The sequence below is a fragment of the Hydractinia symbiolongicarpus genome, chromosome 8 (genome assembly GCF_029227915.1).
Source record: "Hydractinia symbiolongicarpus strain clone_291-10 chromosome 8, HSymV2.1, whole genome shotgun sequence".
NCBI classification, from domain to species: Eukaryota; Metazoa; Cnidaria; class Hydrozoa; order Anthoathecata; family Hydractiniidae; genus Hydractinia; species Hydractinia symbiolongicarpus.
Genome location: NC_079882.1, coordinates 2595891 through 2616070, shown reverse-complemented (window position 1 = coordinate 2616070; position 20180 = coordinate 2595891). Strand labels below are relative to the sequence as shown.

Genomic DNA, 20180 nt, shown 5'->3' with positions numbered 1-20180 from the left:
TATGCAATACTCAAGTAAGTTGATGAAAGTTTAAAAATAGGGTGTCTTCATCTAACTATAACAAAAAATTTCTTTTCTTATCGTTTTTAAAAAATTTGCAAACCATTTTCATCTAATAAACCCACCTAAAGCTTCCCCTTATCTCCATGTTAAATTAATCATTATGCATTACAGCCATGTCCAATCTTAAAGTCATATAAAGCAATTCGCACAGAACAGTGTACAAACTTGAAACCAAGAAGATGGGTGTTGTACACAGATAAAGCTATTGAAATGAGATGTAGGTATCATTTTTACAGGATAATAGTGAAACTTGTTCCAAGGAATGATGTTTTTCCACTTCTTCATGCAAAAATAAATTCTGTAAAAGTAGGTGCATGTTGATCAGTTGTAAAAAAGTTATGCAAAACCATTGACATATAATCTAATTTATATATTGATCTTTCTGTTTTAAGTGAAACAAAGATATAATAATGTCAACTGCTCATTTGAAGAAGGATTTTGCAATTGGAAAAATAGTCTTAATAACAATATGGATTGGCGAATGAATAGTGGAAAAACAAAAAGCTACAAAACTGGTCCTTCCAATGATCATACATTTAAAAATGAAAAAGGTCTGCATTTTTTAATCTCCAATTTACCAAGTCCTTTTTTTTCTCTTAGAAAAATTGTAAAGCAAGTTTGAAGCCATAAATTCCCCATACTGAGTTAAATAATTTTACTTTTACACATTTTTTCCGATGTCACTAAACTTTTAGGCAAATACGTCTTCATTGAAGATCTATATCTTACGACAACAAAGTGAAAAAAGGAGATGTTGCTAGATTGATCAGTCCAAATATCAGAGCACCACGAATTTGTTTCAATATGTTTTATATGTACGGTAGAGATATAGGTAGCCTAAAAATTAAACTTCTGTATGCGAATAGTACTGAACAGGAAGTATGGAATAAATCAGGAAACCAACAAGATGGCTGGAAGAAGATGCAAATTTCTTTGCATTCTGTTGCTAACTACAGAGTAAACCGTTTTCTCATTTTTTAAATCATTTCGTGTGCTTTTTGTTATCCCCTTCCAAGCTTGCTTTATTATAGGCAATATTATCTATATTTGCATGTACTTGTAGAATAAATGTGAATAGTTAATTTGGCATTGTAAGTAACAATGCTAGAATGTCTTTTATCAACTTGTATTCATAGATTGTGGTTGAAGCTGTTCGTGGAGTATATTGGACTAGTAATATTGCTATAGATGACATATCAGTGGTGGCTGGATTGTGTAATTCTGATCAGAAAGGTATGGAAATATAGAATATAATCCCTTCTTAACTAGAATAATAGTTGAAACATTTAAAATGTTCTCTATTTTCCAGATCAGAATCCCTGTGTGATTTCCTGTCGTTCACGCAATGCACAATCTTTTAAAATGGGCATAAAAGTTAAAGATGGAACGAAATGCTATTCCAATAGGAGCAGTGATATGTGTATTCAAGGAGTATGCAAGGTTAGAAAATTTGTGGTGAATCAAGATTGTTCAGTTATACCATAAATGCCCTACTTAAGGGTCTATTTAAATACGAGTGAGCAACTTATTGGAATTTAAGTGAGTGTAATTAAAATACTGTATTAATTAACGTTAATATCGACAAAGTTGACTTTAGTTGTTGTGTGTATTTCAGAGAGAGGAAAGATTAAAAGAGTGGCAAATTCAATTTGTTGTACCAACCTACCCTCTCGTTTATTCTCCATTTCTTAAATACTCCCCTTCCTTTGTTAAAGGGTGGTTTAAAATATTCTCCTGGGTGCTCAATCCATCATTTGTAATACAATTTTTGTGTCATTGTTCTTTTAATTATTTCCACATTCTTAAAGCACAAATTTAAAGACTCCTCCAGTTGATTCTTGATATCAGAGTAGTGATTTACACACAGAACATAGAACTCTGATATGTGAAAGATACCAAGAGTTAGACTTATATTTCTATTAGTAATACAATATTAACTGATTACGCCTAGCTATACCGCAAAATATCGTCCAAGGTCTAATTGCCGACCGAGCTTGCAAGCTTGCTGTAAAGACTAGAGCGATAATTTTGGTACAGCAAGACGTAGTCGGTTATTATTGTATTTGTTAACCGTCTAAAAATCAGAAATTCGGTTTTAAATAAGAATATAATTTACTACTTTTGTTGAAACTCGAGGTCAAAATTCCAAACAGTCCTGTCTAAAAACAGAAACATACTATCAAAATGCGAAACTCATTATTTAATAAATCTTTGTAAACAAAACATTACGATGTTTGAATGTGTAGAGTTGTATGTGCAACTAAAGTTGAGACACAGCGAATATTAAAGATTTTTTTATTAGTTAGGTAGCCAAGAATAACATGGGCTTTCACGATTTTTATTGTTGACTGGATAACTAAAAAAACTGAAGGAACGAGTCTGCAAATAAGGAAGGATGCAGTTGTTAAAAAATTGGTCGTCCTGTATTTTGCATTTTCGATAAAACTGGATATCTCATCATTGTTTTTGAGAGGCAATGTAGATAGTTACCAGCTATGTTAAAGAAGCTTGTAGACAAATTTATTGACACAAAATCTGGGTACTTCAACAGTAAAACTTGACATTGTTTCTTTCCTTTGAAATGTTTTTCTCGATAATGTATTGTAGGAGTTAGAGGTATAATCGTTTCGAATGCTTCTTGAAACTTGTTTTGTCGTGCTTGTTTACATTTTAAGCAACCTTTTTCTTGACGACGGGCAATACCGCTTCATATCAGCCCGTCGTCAAGAGCGCTAAGCCAATCAGAATGGCTAAACTTGTATTGCACACTTGTAAAATCCAGATGGTTAACAATACCCAAATTTAGTCATTATCTGTTAATACTCCCATGCTAAGAACTAAACATTGAAAAATAGATTAAATTCACAAGTTACAAAACTTTTAACAATGCAGGTGTTATTATTGTGCAGCTTTTGAAAAAATATAACTTTCAAATTACTAAGGTAAAAAAAATTGAAAAGTGGTGCACTATATGTTTTTGTGAACAATTTCGCGTTTATTATAAGCATCCTGTATTATTTGTGTATTCTGTTTGTGCCAACAACACCAAGTACAAGGTAAATACAATTTTTATGTATCATAGAAATTTGGATGTGATAATAAGTTTGGTTCCACTTTAACATTTGATAACTGTATGGTTTGTGGTGGCGACGGCTCGTCATGTATAAGACGAACTGCCAAATCAGAATTAACTCCAGCGAAAGGTAATTAGTGGGATTAAAGTGTATTTTTTTTGATAAATCTACAGTACTCTTGTATTGCGTGTCTTTTTGAAAGCTTTCTGATAAAATGTATTTAAACAGACTCTGCAGTCATGGTAAGATCATTTTTATCTCACTATGATATGATTCTCTTGCATGAGTACCGTTTCCATGCCCTTAGTGGTTTTTTAAGACAGATTAACTGATTGACTGGCGTCAATCCCTTTTTAAACAAAGTTTGGCACAGAGTGAACGAATAGAACATAAAAACAATGGGTTTTGGTCACCTAAATATAATGTGTTAAGCTAACATTGTTTCAAAAATGTTTCGTGATTCGTTTAAATTTAGCAGGATAAACAAATTTGATAATGGTAACATAAAAATGTTGCTTTTTGTGTCACATAAAAATACTATTTTAGGCAAAATTTGTTTTCTCACACCCAGTAGTATTTTTTGCCATCATCATCATAGATCATAGATTGCCTGTTAAAAACGTTACTTTCTTGATGTTTTAGATTACGAAATTTTTCTCAAGCTATCGAAAGATTCAACGTTTATCAACATAACGGAAACATCACATAAACCACATTATATCGGCTTACGTAAAATGTTTCACAACAGTATCTACTTGAGTACGAAGTATGAAGATTATTTTGTGATTGATGGCGTTTCTTTCCACTTTCAGAAAGTTTCTAATGGTTTTCAACACATTTCATGTCAAGGTCCTCTTCAAAAAGATATCGATGTCGTTGTAGGTTTACTTTATTTGCTTAATTATAATGATTTTAAAATGTATAATGGTAAAGATACCACATTTTATAAAAATGCTTGTGTTAAAATTGTATTCCGCATGAGGAATCCGTTTGTTTAAAGTCTTACTCATGAAATGTTTTGCCGTGATATTTTCCCGCCACTTTTGCGACCATGCGTCGTCTTTGTGCACGTTTATTTATTTATTTTTGCAGGCGTACACTTTTACCAGTGAACGAATACGACCTCTTTCATTGGCTTATGAATACTTTGGTCCAATCAGTGGGAAAGTAACGTACCAATACAAGATTAACAGATGGCAAACATGCTCTCGTTCTTGTGGCACAGGTGGGTCGGACGTACAAGTGCACAAATTGTAAATAATTGACCGATAGATATTTGATGAAGTATTAATGCAAAAATTGTGTTAATAAGCGAATGAGTGACTAACAAACTAAGAAATTACTATATAAATACATGAATTAGTGAATAAAAGGATAAAGAAAGAAAGAAAGAAAGAAAGAAAGAAAGAAAGAAAGAAAGAAAGAAAGAAAGAAAGAAAGAAAGAAAGAAAGAAAGAAAGAAAGAATACAAACAGAAGGGATGCATTCGATTATATTTGTTTTCACCTTTTTATAGGAAAACAACAATCTGTAGTTGCTTGCATTCGCTTACAAGATTCACAAGAAGTTAATCACAAACATTGTCGACATCAGAAAAAGCCGCTTTATATAAGATCTTGTAATTTGCAAGAATGCCGAAGAAAGTAAGTTTAGCTTGTTGGAACAATGTATGAGGATTGCGTATAGATTTTCATGATGACGTATTTTCGTAACTGTATAATGCCTTTTTTTAAAATTTGACTGTAAATGAACATTTACATAATATTGATAAAAATGATTGGTTTCCTCATCTTCATCATTAACATCTGACCGTCTCAGAAGCTACTATTAACCTATTTCTTTCAGGTTCAAATGGGTCATCAGGAAATGGAGCGACTGTTCTAAGACGTGCGGTGCAGATTCTAGAAAAACTCGAGTTGTAGAATGTTTAAATGTATTTGAAAATGTTTTAACCCAACCTTCTTTTTGTCCTCGAAGAACTCCCATCACAACAATACGATGCCCCACCAAAGAATGCCCACGAGTATATAAATGGACCACAGGCGAATGGAAAAGTTGCTCGAAATCATGCGGAATTGGTACCCGCACTCGAACAGTAAAATGCATTGATGCCGAAAGTAAAAACACTGTTGATGACGTCAAATGTGTCACTAAAAGCAAGCCAAACGTTTTGGAGCCTTGTAACATACAAGAGTGCGATATCTTCATATGGCGCGTTCACTTAGAAGGGAAATGTTCGCAGACCTGTGGAGGAGGGTATAAAGTTCGTATAGTGTATTGCGTTAACGAGAAGACTAAGTTATTTGTTGAGAATCGATACTGCGATGGTCCTTCACCGCAGAGAATAGTGCGGTGCAATGAACAACAATGTCCTGAATATGCTTGGGGTATTGTTGAATCGAGTCCGTGTTCAGTCACGTGTGGAAACGGAACAAAAGAAAGAACAATACAGTGTGTTGATAAAGCAACCAATCAGAACACAGCTGACAAAAAATGCTTGCATAAAAAGCCCCCAAAAATCATTTCTTGTTACGAAAGAAAATGTCCAGGGTAAGCAATTGGTTTTTGCAATATGTAAAGTAAAAAAAAAAAAGATTTATTTTTTATTCTGATAAGGATGATAATGGGTGGAAAGATGGTGAAAAGGAGACCTCATATTTTAAATCCAATACACGGTCACTTTTTTTATTTTCCCCTTGGTTTTTCTCTGCTTAATTAGTAGAAAGTTCCAAGTAATACTCAACAGCCTCTCTGATGACTGCCCACTGCAAGTATGCTCAAAATTTCCAGTTCCTTTATTTTAAAAACTTTTAAAATCCACTTTACTGTAGACAGAAACGCAATTAGTGTTTGAAATCAAAGTTTTCAGTTCCGTTGCATGGAAAATCTGCTTCGAAATATTATCAAATATTGTTTGTATCAATTGTTTGTATTATATTTAGCTTCAATGTAGCCTATACCACATGGGGTAGTTGTAGTGCAGCTTGTGGACGTGGTATCCAGAAGAGAGAAGCTTACTGTGTATCAGAAAACTATGAGACGATCTTATCTCCTAAAGAATGTGCAAAGGGAGATTTGTTATTAAAGAGAAGCTGTCAAAGAACACCATGCGCGAGATCAGGTAGATATTTTAAAGTTACTGTAGCTGTCCTTTCTGAACTCCACTTATGTGATAGGATACTTCGTTTCGGTGGGAGGTCTATATGGGAAAGATCTCAAAATTGAAGGAGGATTAGGCATTACGCAAATAACTTCAAATGGAAATTAGGGAAACAAAATACACAATGTCTTCTCGATGTTTTTTAACTAATCTTAATTTTTCAGAGTACATGATGTCTATCAGAGAAGATTCATTTTTACATCGGTGCATATACTTGGTGGTCATTTCTGACTCCAAACTTGTTTAAAAAATAAAAAAAGATCAAGAAAAGCGTATAAAATCAGAAAAATTGAACCTGAGATTCTGATAGATATCCCGAAGTAGATGAGTTGGGAATACTGGAATTTATTTTGATGTATTTTTATGTCTAGGCAATGTTTTTAACTTTTTAGATAAACTTTTCTGTAATTTTGATTCACAAACCTACTGTGATTGGGAAAACACTAAAGACGATGATTTTGATTGGACAATTGGTAAATCTACACCTTCAATTAATACTGGCCCGTCGAAAGATCATACAACGCGTTCAGGTAAGCATTGTGAAAACAAATGAGTATACGTAATTTTCCTTATCCTTTTTTACTTGCACATATTTTTGTTAAACTTTTTTTCACAAAAAAAAATCCTTGATTATAAATTAAAACCTAGTCTGAGGGTTCACTTATTTATGTATTTGTTTTCCACACACCACTTTAAACAAGTAATTTCTACTTTTAACTTACAATAATTCAGGTTATTTCGCATACATCGAAGCATCTCGACCTAGAAAACGTGGCCATTAAGCTGAATTAACCTCAAAATACCTCAAGATGAAAAAAGGCTGTCTGGAGTTTTGGTATTACATGAAAGGTCCATCGGTAGGCCAGTTACGAGTTCGCGCTGTATCTAGCCTTGGTGAGCGGGTAGCGTTTGAAAGAGAGGCTCACCAAGGTGGACGTTGGTTGCAGGCAAAAATACTTGCCAACGAGACAGAAGCAGCATCAGGCTACAAGGTATTTTTTTGTTTTGATATACTGCTTTACCAGTTGTGTTAAGTAATAATAAACGATTAAATTATGGATAAGATAAAACTACAAAAATACCAATACATGCATAAATATTTCTGACAGTATTGGACTAATAAATATAAAAATTGCATTTGAGGTTGCCAACACAATGCAAGACCATTGAAAAAATAATTTATGCATGCAAAGCTCTCCATTTTAGTACGTTCATGTCAAGGTCCTCTTCAAAAAGATATCGATGTCGTTGTAGGTTTACTTTATTTGCTTAATTATAATGATTTTAAAATGTATAATGTGAAAATGCAAAAAAATAGTCTCACTCACATTTTTTTAAGGTGCTTGTGTTAAGTTGAGTAAGCGTGTTTTTTCTACTTTGGTTGTTTCAAGTTTTACTCAAAAATGATTCATTCGTCAGAAGTTTCCACTTTTGCGACATCTTTAGTAGCCTATATATGCACCAGAAGTAAGATTTCTAACCACATTAAAATTTCGTCGTTTATGTATGAAGTTTTTTAAGTCAGGGTTGTGCAAACTTATACACATGGGAAACAGCTTTTTAAACTTGTTCAATAGCTTTGTGCACGTTCACAAGTTTCATTTCAGACATCTCGTGTTTAAAATAAAATTTTGAGGCAGAAAATACTAACCTAAGTTTCATTTAATCCAATCATTGTTTAAGACTAGACTGAAATTTTCGTTTCACCGTCTAAATGAAACTTCATATTAAGGCTACTTTTATAGACAATTTATTTTTCCTTCCGCAGACGTACACATTTTCCAGTGAACGCATACGACCTCTTTCATTGGTTTATGAATACTTTAATCCAATCACTGAGAAAGTAACGTACCAATTACAAGATTAAAAGATGGCAAACATGCTCCAGCTCCTGTGGTGCAGGTGGGTAATTTTTTTTGTTTAATCCATAATAGGTATAATAGAATAATTGATCGAGTATAAAAGGGTTAATAAATAAATGAATGAATAAATTATGTGAGTGAACGAGTAAGAATATAAATCGGTAAATAAAGCAGGTTGCCTTTGCAGTGCATGTGATTATATTGTTGTTTTTTTCTTTACAGGAAAACAACAATCTGTAGTTGCTTGTATTCGCTTACAAGATTCACAAGAAGTTAATCACAAACATTGTCGATATCAGAAAAAACCGCTTTATATTAGATATTGTAATTTGCAAGAATGCCGAAGAAAGTGAGTTTAGTTTAAGGACTTAAGACTTTATAAGCAATAGAACTTTTTTCTCGAGTAACTTCAGATATAGACAAACTTTAGTTGCAAATTGTGATTAAAAAAAACATAGCTTACATAATTTACTCATTTTCCCAAGACAAGGGGCAAACATTTTTTTGAAAATTAATTTTTGTGGCCCCTGGGATTTTTTCTTGAGATATGGGAGGGTGCAAGGACCTATGGCGGAGATTTTTTATTTGAAAGGGTCCAACCCCAGAAGTGCATCATGACTCATTGTTATTCTTCTCATTCAAATATAATAGTTAGAAAGTTTGTAAAAAACCTTACTTTTTTAGGTTTCAATGGGTCATCAAACAATGGAGTAAATGCTCTAAAACTTGCGGTTCTGCTTCCAGAAAAGCTCGAGTTGTGGAATGCTTAAACGTATTTGACAACCTTCTAGCGGATCGTTCTTTTTGTTCACAGAAAGCTCCGATTACATCAATGCAGTGTCCTACTAAAGAACGTCCACGAATGTACAATTGGTTAGCAGGCGTGTGGAAAAGTTGCTCGAAATCATGCGGAGTTGGTACTCGCACTCGAACAGTAACATGTATTGATGGCGAAAGTAAAAGCATAGTTAATCCCCTTAAGTGTGACACAAAGGGTAAGCCAAATGTTTTGGAGCCTTGTAATATACAAGAGTGCGATATCTTCATATGGTGCGTTCACTTAGAAGGGAAATGTTCGCAGACCTGTGGAGGAGGGTATAAAGTTCGAATAGTGTATTGCGTAAATGAGAAGACTAAGTTGTCTGTTGAAAATCGATACTGTGATGGTCCTTCACCACAGAGAATTGTGCGATGTAATGAACGACAATGTCCAGAATATGCTTGGGATATTGTTGAATCGAGTCCGTGTTCAGTCACGTGTGACAAAGGAACAAAAGAAAGAACAATACAGTGTGTTGATAAAGCAACCAATCAGAATGCAGCTGCAGACAAATGTTTCGGTGAAAAACCACCAGAGAGTGTTTCTTGTTACGAAAGAAAATGTCCAGGGTAAGCAATTGGTTTTTGCAATATGTAAAGTAAAAAAAAAAAAGATTTATTTTTTATTCTGATAAGGATGATAATGGGTGGAAAGATGGTGAAAAGGAGACCTCATATTTTAAATCCAATACACGGTCACTTTTTTTATTTTCCCCTTGGTTTTTCTCTGCTTAATTAGTAGAAAGTTCCAAGTAATACTCAACAGCCTCTCTGATGACTGCCCACTGCAAGTATGCTCAAAATTTCCAGTTCCTTTATTTTAAAAACTTTTAAAATCCACTTTACTGTAGACAGAAACGCAATTAGTGTTTGAAATCAAAGTTTTCAGTTCCGTTGCATGGAAAATCTGCTTCGAAATATTATCAAATATTGTTTGTATCAATTGTTTGTATTATATTTAGCTTCAATGTAGCCTATACCACATGGGGTAGTTGTAGTGCAGCTTGTGGACGTGGTATCCAGAAGAGAGAAGCTTACTGTGTATCAGAAAACTATGAGACGATCTTATCTCCTAAAGAATGTGCAAAGGGAGATTTGTTATTAAAGAGAAGCTGTCAAAGAACACCATGCGCGAGATCAGGTAGATATTTTAAAGTTACTGTAGCTGTCCTTTCTGAACTCCACTTATGTGATAGGATACTTCGTTTCGGTGGGAGGTCTATATGGGAAAGATCTCAAAATTGAAGGAGGATTAGGCATTACGCAAATAACTTCAAATGGAAATTAGGGAAACAAAATACACAATGTCTTCTCGATGTTTTTTAACTAATCTTAATTTTTCAGAGTACATGATGTCTATCAGAGAAGATTCATTTTTACATCGGTGCATATACTTGGTGGTCATTTCTGACTCCAAACTTGTTTAAAAAATAAAAAAAGATCAAGAAAAGCGTATAAAATCAGAAAAATTGAACCTGAGATTCTGATAGATATCCCGAAGTAGATGAGTTGGGAATACTGGAATTTATTTTGATGTATTTTTATGTCTAGGCAATGTTTTTAACTTTTTAGATAAACTTTTCTGTAATTTTGATTCACAAACCTACTGTGATTGGGAAAACACTAAAGACGATGATTTTGATTGGACAATTGGTAAATCTACACCTTCAATTAATACTGGCCCGTCGAAAGATCATACAACGCGTTCAGGTAAGCATTGTGAAAACAAATGAGTATACGTAATTTTCCTTATCCTTTTTTACTTGCACATATTTTTGTTAAACTTTTTTTCACAAAAAAAAATCCTTGATTATAAATTAAAACCTAGTCTGAGGGTTCACTTATTTATGTATTTGTTTTCCACACACCACTTTAAACAAGTAATTTCTACTTTTAACTTACAATAATTCAGGTTATTTCGCATACATCGAAGCATCTCGACCTAGAAAACGTGGCCATAAAGCTGAATTAACCTCAAAATACCTCAAGATGAAAAAAGGCTGTCTGGAGTTTTGGTATTACATGAAAGGTCCATCGGTAGGCCAGTTACGAGTTCGCGCTGTATCTAGCCTTGGTGAGCGGGTAGCGTTTGAAAGAGAGGCTCACCAAGGTGGACGTTGGTTGCAGGCAAAAATACTTGCCAACGAGACAGAAGCAGCATCAGGCTACAAGGTATTTTTTTGTTTTGATATACTGCTTTACCAGTTGTGTTAAGTAATAATAAACGATTAAATTATGGATAAGATAAAACTACAAAAATACCAATACATGCATAAATATTTCTGACAGTATTGGACTAATAAATATAAAAATTGCATTTGAGGTTGCCAACACAATGCAAGACCATTGAAAAAATAATTTATGCATGCAAAGCTCTCCATTTTAGTACGTTCATGTCAAGGTCCTCTTCAAAAAGATATCGATGTCGTTGTAGGTTTACTTTATTTGCTTAATTATAATGATTTTAAAATGTATAATGTGAAAATGCAAAAAAATAGTCTCACTCACATTTTTTTAAGGTGCTTGTGTTAAGTTGAGTAAGCGTGTTTTTTCTACTTTGGTTGTTTCAAGTTTTACTCAAAAATGATTCATTCGTCAGAAGTTTCCACTTTTGCGACATCTTTAGTAGCCTATATATGCACCAGAAGTAAGATTTCTAACCACATTAAAATTTCGTCGTTTATGTATGAAGTTTTTTAAGTCAGGGTTGTGCAAACTTATACACATGGGAAACAGCTTTTTAAACTTGTTCAATAGCTTTGTGCACGTTCACAAGTTTCATTTCAGACATCTCGTGTTTAAAATAAAATTTTGAGGCAGAAAATACTAACCTAAGTTTCATTTAATCCAATCATTGTTTAAGACTAGACTGAAATTTTCGTTTCACCGTCTAAATGAAACTTCATATTAAGGCTACTTTTATAGACAATTTATTTTTCCTTCCGCAGACGTACACATTTTCCAGTGAACGCATACGACCTCTTTCATTGGTTTATGAATACTTTAATCCAATCACTGAGAAAGTAACGTACCAATTACAAGATTAAAAGATGGCAAACATGCTCCAGCTCCTGTGGTGCAGGTGGGTAATTTTTTTTGTTTAATCCATAATAGGTATAATAGAATAATTGATCGAGTATAAAAGGGTTAATAAATAAATGAATGAATAAATTATGTGAGTGAACGAGTAAGAATATAAATCGGTAAATAAAGCAGGTTGCCTTTGCAGTGCATGTGATTATATTGTTGTTTTTTTCTTTACAGGAAAACAACAATCTGTAGTTGCTTGTATTCGCTTACAAGATTCACAAGAAGTTAATCACAAACATTGTCGATATCAGAAAAAACCGCTTTATATTAGATATTGTAATTTGCAAGAATGCCGAAGAAAGTGAGTTTAGTTTAAGGACTTAAGACTTTATAAGCAATAGAACTTTTTTCTCGAGTAACTTCAGATATAGACAAACTTTAGTTGCAAATTGTGATTAAAAAAAACATAGCTTACATAATTTACTCATTTTCCCAAGACAAGGGGCAAACATTTTTTTGAAAATTAATTTTTGTGGCCCCTGGGATTTTTTCTTGAGATATGGGAGGGTGCAAGGACCTATGGCGGAGATTTTTTATTTGAAAGGGTCCAACCCCAGAAGTGCATCATGACTCATTGTTATTCTTCTCATTCAAATATAATAGTTAGAAAGTTTGTAAAAAACCTTACTTTTTTAGGTTTCAATGGGTCATCAAACAATGGAGTAAATGCTCTAAAACTTGCGGTTCTGCTTCCAGAAAAGCTCGAGTTGTGGAATGCTTAAACGTATTTGACAACCTTCTAGCGGATCGTTCTTTTTGTTCACAGAAAGCTCCGATTACATCAATGCAGTGTCCTACTAAAGAACGTCCACGAATGTACAATTGGTTAACAGGCGTGTGGAAAAGTTGCTCGAAATCATGCGGAGTTGGTACTCGCACTCGAACAGTAACATGTATTGATGGCGAAAGTAAAAGCATAGTTAATCCCCTTAAGTGTGACACAAAGGGTAAGCCAAATGTTTTGGAGCCTTGTAATATACAAGAGTGCGATATCTTCATATGGTGCGTTCACTTAGAAGGGAAATGTTCGCAGACCTGTGGAGGAGGGTATAAAGTTCGAATAGTGTATTGCGTAAATGAGAAGACTAAGTTGTCTGTTGAAAATCGATACTGTGATGGTCCTTCACCACAGAGAATTGTGCGATGTAATGAACGACAATGTCCAGAATATGCTTGGGATATTGTTGAATCGAGTCCGTGTTCAGTCACGTGTGACAAAGGAACAAAAGAAAGAACAATACAGTGTGTTGATAAAGCAACCAATCAGAATGCAGCTGCAGACAAATGTTTCGGTGAAAAACCACCAGAGAGTGTTTCTTGTTACGAAAGAAAATGCTTACGGTAAGCGTTTTGTTTTTCACGACTTTGTTATATGAATAAAAAATTGAAAAACATTCTAGCAACCTTGAATTATTAAAGTACTTTTTTAATTTTTATTGAAAAGACCTTAAAACATGCTCTTGTAAACTCCTTGTTTTTAATAACCCCTTCCTACGATGTTTGGGGTAGAAGAAAAGGCACTGACGTAAATATATGTCCAATTAAACAATTCTTTTAAAGATTTTCATCTTTATTGATTTGAACCAACTGAAATTAAAACATTGATTACCGTCGGGTAAAACATTCTAAATAATAGTACTCTTTAAGTCTTCTTCGTTTTTTTAGTGTGCTTTGAAATACCACCACTCTGTAAATTATTCCCCCAATATTATCAATTATCCACCTTGCTAAATCTCTATTATTTTTAGCTACAACGTATCTTATACTGTGTGGGGTAGCTGCAGCGCAGCTTGTGGACGTGGTATCCAAAGAAGAGAAGCTTACTGTGTAACAGAAGATTATGAGACAATCTTATCTCCTAAAGAATGTGCACAAGAAGATATGATATTAGAAAGAAGTTGTGAAAGAGAATTATGCGTAAAACCAAGTAAGTTTTTTGGACTTTCTTTCTGGTCTGAAGGAGTGTTGCAGGATATTTTCTAACAACTGTTTGCAACTTTTTAGATAAACTTTTCTGTAATTTTGATTCACAAACCTACTGTGATTGGGAAAACACTAAAGACGATGATTTTGATTGGACAGTTGGTAAATCTACACCTTCAGTTGGTACTGGACCGTTGAAGGATCATACAACGCGCTCAGGTATTAAAGGTTTCTTTGCGTTTTTTTTTTATTTTTTGAAATAATTCTTCTCTGTTACACCATTCTCTACGAAAATTACTTCAATTTTTGACTCCTTTAAATTAGATTTTACAGATATAAATCCAGCCACTCAATTTGATTCATTTTGCAGTCAAGCCATGTAGGAACTCTCAACATTTTTCTGCCAAATTTAAAATCTTACTAGGGCGCAAGGAAGTAAGTTCACTCAAAACTTAAAACTCCACAATAAATATGCTTGTTAGAAAGCTTGTGTAGGTTTTAAAAATGATTTTAAAAAATCCTTGTTTCGCGATATTAAATAAACAATAGAAATTTTTACATGTAGAAGACTTTATCAGATCAATGAAAATGACCTTTTGACTCTATTGTGTTATTCTCTTTTAAATGTAACTTTAAGAGCCAATTTCGGCGCCAGGATTGCTCTGTAGTATTTTTGGTAATGTAATTTATTTTAAAACGGGCAGGTAAATTCATGCTCTATATAGAAGGTACACTTCAGAAGCGCATATTTTTTTATAGAGAGCATGTTCAACATTTTTGCGAAAATAATTTTTTTGTTGAAAGCGTAAGGATGACTGACGACTTGAAAGTGTACGGTAAACATCAATTTCACGTTGAGAAATGACTCCTCCCTTACAAATCCACGCTTTCGCGTATTTGTGGAAAACCCTTTCTCAAAAAATGCTTAAAATATATTTTTTAACAAAATCGTGCTAAAAAGGTAGATGATTATCAACCCTAGCACTAGTCGACGCTTTTTCGTTGAAATTGCTTTTACACTTAAAATGTGTTTTGCGTATGTTTATTGTTTCCACTCAAATTTGAACAAGTAATTTCTACTTTTGACTTACTATAATGTAGGTTATTTCGCATCCATCGAAGCATCGCGACCTAGAAAACGTGGAGAGCTGGCTCAATTGAGTTCTAAATACATTAATGCAGAGAAAGGCTGTTTAGAGTTTTGGTATCATATGAAAGGTCCATCCATAGGCCTGTTACGTGTGTACGTCATATCAAGTTTTGGTGAACGGGTAGCGTTTAAAAGAGAGGCTCACCAAGGTGGAAGTTGGTTACAGGCGAAAATAACTGCCAATGAGACAGAAGCATTAAAAGGCTTTAAGGTAAATAAGCTTTTCTTTCAATTTACTGCATAAACCACATCTTTAACTAACCAGGAAACTCCGTGTGTAAGGACTGCACCCTTAGTTTTTGAGTCTCTTTTTCGTTTATACCACTAGAATAATTTTGTATTAAGAAAAACTGTTTTTGAAATTTGTAGTATGTTATCGAGGGTATCGTCGGGTTTTGCCTTTATGGAGACATAGCTATTGACGACATCAAATTTCACGAAAGATCATGTGGGGAGATTGGAAAGCACTCTATACCAGGTTATTCATTGTTTGTTTAGTAAAGACTCTGATTTTTTAACTTTTAAGAAATCTTCGCACAGCTAAACATTTTTTATAATGTTGATTACTTCAATTTATAATAAGAAAAAAAATAGAAACAAGTACATAATGATTAAACTGGTGAAGTTTCGTACATGTAAACATTTTTATTGTTTACTTGCTATATACCAAACGAGGATTTTGTCAAATCAGAACTGCAATGGTTGTTGTATGAGCCCACCCACAATGTATAATAGCATCTGAGCAACACAAGAATGCACAGTATATCCAAAAAATAAAAAAAATAAAAAGATGTCCGAAAAATAAACAGATATGAAACAGACATATCGGTAACACCCGATTACCCGATTTCAACCATAAAATGTGCAAACCGTCTTTAAGTTCGAGTTACCAATCATGATCCAATATTTTGATAAATTTGCTTCAGCCTGAGGTTTTTTTTACATGTTTAACTTGAAATTGCCATATTTTGCTTTTATTTTTTGTTCATTTTTTGTTACATATATTTGTGATGTAAAATCTAAGTTTAAGTTTCTAAAAATCGCAACAATTCTGCCAAAATTTCTGCCTCCAAAGATATATTTTCTCATATTTATCGTGTTTTGTTTTCAGGAAGAAAAAAGAATAACAACAAAATTTCAGCATCGTCATTTTATTTTATTGTTATTTTTAGCCTTTCTCAATCTCATTGTTCGTATAGAATTGTTTTAATAAAAAGTGTAGAACACATCATTGTACAAGCATGGCATATCTGCAGGTGTTTGGGAATGTGTAAACTGTTACCATACTTCATAGTTCTACAAGAAAAGTGTTCAGTGGTTCTACCCTACGTAATAAGCAATACAGCTAGCACAAAAGCTGATTCATAAAACCTTAACAAGAGTACAAATTCTTAGTTTTGTGTAATTTGAAGCCAACTAATACTTAATTCCTATAGAATTGATGAATTGCTTATACTTTTAGTAACCATCCAACACTAACCAATAAATGGTTAGTTATGCTGCTACCTTTTCGTTAGACCAATAGAAGAAATGTGAACTTAGCTTGTCATTTAATAATTAGAAATATGTTGAAAAACTATTTTAGAAGAAAAAAACTCGTTGTTTGTTTTTCAAGTCAATAAGGGTTCTTATCAAACCCTTGTTTTAATGCCTAGTAGAGTTTGTGAGCTAGAACAACCTATTTTAATTATCAAAGAAATTATGATAATGATCAAAGAGCATCAAAAAATGTCGTCGACATATCTACGATAGTACGTGGGAGCTAGGGTAATTTTCAATCCTTATTTCCTTTTTGACCAAAAACAGATTTGTTAGAAATTAGTTTTTCATTTTTCTTACTATTTTTATGACGTCATTTATAGTTTCATCATACCACTCAGGGGTGACTCACAAATCGGAAAATGTACGCTGAACGCCATTCTGATGTTAGGAAGGGCGGGGTAACAACATCCTTCGATTTTTAAATATTTCATACTGTGAAACATCGATTTTTCGAATAATAGAAAGTATTTTTAACTGGGCATGTTGTCTTCATGGTTTACGGAAGCGTATGTTAAAGTGTTTGTTATTTCAGGGATGCACAACACTTAAATATTTCTTGACGTTTATGGCACAGTAAAACGGGTGTAAAAAATCTAAACGTTGGATTCAAGTTTAGGGTACACCTCAAACTTTTATTTATCTTGATTTTGGTGATAATTATTGATTAATCAAAGCATATTAACAGCTGTTTCATATAATATAATCATATTGTACAAGTATTTGCATATGTCTCTATTCTAGTATGTGTAATGAGTCCTTTAGTCACCACTAATTAGAATCGGTAAGTAGTTTATTTTTGTATGATTTTTTTCTTTTAGTTCTAACTTCAATGAATTGTCGAGAAATTTCAACATTTTGCCAACATAAGAAAAGAAGTCACTATTGTATCATAAGTAAAGCGTTTCGAGATCTTTGTTGTAAAACTTGCGCTGCATTTTTAACGTAACTAGTTAACGAAGACGGGCATGTCCCAGAAGAAACATGTGAATATTCTTTATAAAGTCAGCAAGTCATTACAACAGCTTGGATATAGCAGATGTTACAATACAGATGGAAGAATCATTAACTTGCAAAAGAGTTGGTATTTGCACAATGAGACACCAAGCTAGTCATTTTTGTTGTATCAGTGGGGTTAAAAAGCTACTCTATTTTGTTTATATTTACTGTTATTCAAATACCAGTACGTTTTCAAAAGACTTTCCATTTTAAAACTTCTTCAGTATGTTTTGTTTAAGTTATAAACAAGAAATTATAGCATTGCACTATTTCAAATAAAGTCGTTAGTAAGTTTGCGCGTGCTTTATGCTTGTTAAAGACACTGCATTGATACGCTAATATGAATGTTTGTAATGTTAGTATTTTATGTAAATCATTTATTTTGCATAGTCTTGTAAAGTTTTTTGTTTTTGTAAAATTATATAAAAAATGTAATTTGTAATACATTAGCTTATTTTCTAATTTATTTTGTTAGAACGAAATAAATTTTTTTTTTAACAAAATCTTCTTCGTCGACAACAAAAATGATAGAGAGGAGTAATCATCGATTTCGTACGTATTTAAAATAGTCAAATTATATCACTACGTTTGTGTTATAAAATTAATTCAACGCCGCGAAAAAATATCCTTTTGTACCTTCAAATTTTGACAAAAGGCTATATTTGAGACCCAACAGGACAGAATTTTAGATTGTATAAATTCCTCTAGCTCTGATCAATCCGCTATGAAGGTATATTTCAGCCAAAATGTTGACCCTGGACCTAAAAAGTGCCCCCTTTATGCGATGTCCACTTATGAAATTGCCTGCATTGGTACCTGTTACATTTTTAAATAATTCTTTGATTTCCATCTTATAGATGTCCCGTTTGAGGAGGTTCCACGGAAATCATCACAATTATTATCCTTATAACGTTTTACCAAAGTATTTTCACTGTTCATACGTGCTTCGCGTGACTCCCTCGTTCTGATCTTGTTATTAACAGCTCTACGGGTATCATACTTCGGATCAGGATAATGTCGCACAAAATAAATAACTAAGTTGCACAACGTTAATCGCTACATAAAATCACGAATAAAGAACTTCAAAAAAGGCTTTTTTTAGGATGGTGTGTATGGAGTGGCCTTGGCACTTCATCGTCATCATATTTTCTACTATTACTCATATTACGCCTACATTCTTCGTCGCACATGCAAGCACATAAATCTTGACATGTCCATGTATATGAGTTCTTGCAGGACAAAATGGCTTCATGCATTAGAAATAAGGGTGCAGCTCTTTACAAATGTTTAAAATGGAGCAGTAGTACAAATTTGACTGATATTAGAGAATAAGTCACTAAATTGCACCGTCACATTCCGTCCATTTACGTCATATTTAAACGTTACATAACAAATATTTGAAATTCATCATTCTACCGTATTTGTTACTCTTGTTGTCAAGACATGCATAAACAAACAAGGGTTTATTCATTTCAATCTATTTTCTTATCATATGTTTGTTTTGCAGTGTAATAGTTTTGTAAAGTAACTGGGGTTAATGCATACAAGTACACAAAAATTTTTTACATTTTATTTTTAAAAAACACAAACACGAATTTGTTGTCGAGAGTAAGCCTACAAAAAAATTTGCAAGTTGCTTCTATTTTTATTTTCGTTAGGATTTCGTTAACAATTGCTGCTACGATAATTTTAATCAATAATATCAGTGCAAATAAAAATTTTCTTTCTTTGGCAAGAGAATTTTATTTTGACGCAAAGTTAAAAGGATCACGTATCTTACCTGTTTCTTATTTTGATTAAAATATCACGATATTTGTTTTCTTAATCTCGTCCAAATATTATTTATTCTCGCTGCGTTGTATGCTTTTTAACAGAGTCTTTTTTTGTTTCCCGCATAGATACGAGATTGCGTCTTTTTTGCGAAACCCTTGACATCATTACGGTGTTAGGTACACTGCTTAGATTTCAAAATGTCAAACTTCCAGAAACCTTGGCGACTTGACAACGGTCTATATAAAAAATGGAGCTGATTTTTAATAAACTGATGGATATAGACATAATGTGAAACGATCTCAACTTTTTACGTTGCGTATTTTAATGCTTCAAAAACTGTTGCATAAAAATTGCATCGATACCGCCCAAATGTGATGTCTACCGTGTTCTTAAGCCTTTTTTCATATTCCGCATCGGATGTATATAACAATTGACAAGAATTCCCGAGGACGGAGTTAGTTTTAGTGAGGTTGGATAATGGGAAGCTGTAAAAGTCACGTGCATCTATTAGTACAAACACAGACACACTCAGAAAGCTCTTAAGTAATTTCAAGTCTGCTTTACCGCGCAATTTAATACCTCAAATCTTAACAAGCAAACAAACACAGTGTTCAAAAAATGTTTTATTGATAACCCACAACTTTTAATGTTAAGCTAGTAAGAAGCTTTTTTACTTCTGCCGTAAATGTTTTTCCATGTGCGCTGTTATGTAAAAAGAAATATAACGG

The 20180-nt window shown here is 33.3% G+C and overlaps 2 protein-coding genes across 5 annotated transcripts; both read left to right on the top strand.

The window, feature by feature from the left end:
- The first annotated feature begins 174 nt into the window (after nucleotides 1-174).
- Nucleotides 175-12061, top strand: LOC130655852 (A disintegrin and metalloproteinase with thrombospondin motifs 18-like). 4 transcript variants are annotated; one of them, XR_008984764.1, is made up of 16 exons: nucleotides 175-614; nucleotides 759-1020; nucleotides 1200-1296; nucleotides 1373-1503; nucleotides 3146-3266; nucleotides 3780-4015; nucleotides 4230-4362; nucleotides 4654-4780; nucleotides 4983-5687; nucleotides 6080-6258; nucleotides 6690-6827; nucleotides 7030-7289; nucleotides 7504-7547; nucleotides 8066-8199; nucleotides 8382-8508; nucleotides 8844-8985. XR_008984764.1 is itself a non-coding variant. In XM_057458665.1 (14 exons), the coding sequence occupies exons 2-14, from the start codon at nucleotides 868-870 to the stop codon at nucleotides 12003-12005; spliced, it is 2403 nt and encodes an 800-aa protein (XP_057314648.1). In that variant the 5' UTR covers nucleotides 175-614; nucleotides 759-867; the 3' UTR covers nucleotides 12006-12061. The 4 variants fall into 4 exon arrangements, 1 of the variants encoding a protein (XP_057314648.1); XR_008984766.1 differs by lacking the exon at nucleotides 7504-7547; XR_008984765.1 differs by lacking the exons at nucleotides 8382-8508; nucleotides 8844-8985 and having other exon boundaries at nucleotides 8066-8200.
- On the top strand, nucleotides 12044-18197 carry LOC130655853 (MAM and LDL-receptor class A domain-containing protein 1-like). The gene is made up of 8 exons (XM_057458666.1): nucleotides 12044-12060; nucleotides 12243-12369; nucleotides 12705-13409; nucleotides 13817-13995; nucleotides 14073-14210; nucleotides 15093-15352; nucleotides 15511-15619; nucleotides 17502-18197. Exons 3-8 carry the CDS (start codon nucleotides 12853-12855, stop codon nucleotides 17627-17629), a joined length of 1371 nt encoding a protein of 456 aa, XP_057314649.1. The 5' UTR covers nucleotides 12044-12060; nucleotides 12243-12369; nucleotides 12705-12852; the 3' UTR covers nucleotides 17630-18197.
- Nucleotides 18198-20180: the final 1983 nt, after the last annotated feature.

Bases quoted from the DNA above. Each gene is read 5' to 3' on its own strand.
- LOC130655852 (XM_057458665.1), top strand. From the start codon at position 868: ATGTTTTATATGTACGGTAGAGATATAGGTAGCCTAAAAATTAAACTT. The intron at 3,267-3,779 runs GTAATTAGTGGG...TTGATGTTTTAG, and splicing joins AGAATTAACTCCAGCGAAAG to ATTACGAAATTTTTCTCAAG. The intron at 9,549-9,940 runs GTAAGCAATTGG...TATTATATTTAG, and splicing joins TACGAAAGAAAATGTCCAGG to CTTCAATGTAGCCTATACCA.
- LOC130655853 (XM_057458666.1), top strand. From the start codon at position 12,853: ATGCAGTGTCCTACTAAAGAACGTCCACGAATGTACAATTGGTTAACA. The intron at 13,410-13,816 runs GTAAGCGTTTTG...TATTATTTTTAG, and splicing joins TACGAAAGAAAATGCTTACG to CTACAACGTATCTTATACTG. The intron at 13,996-14,072 runs GTAAGTTTTTTG...GCAACTTTTTAG, and splicing joins AGAATTATGCGTAAAACCAA to ATAAACTTTTCTGTAATTTT.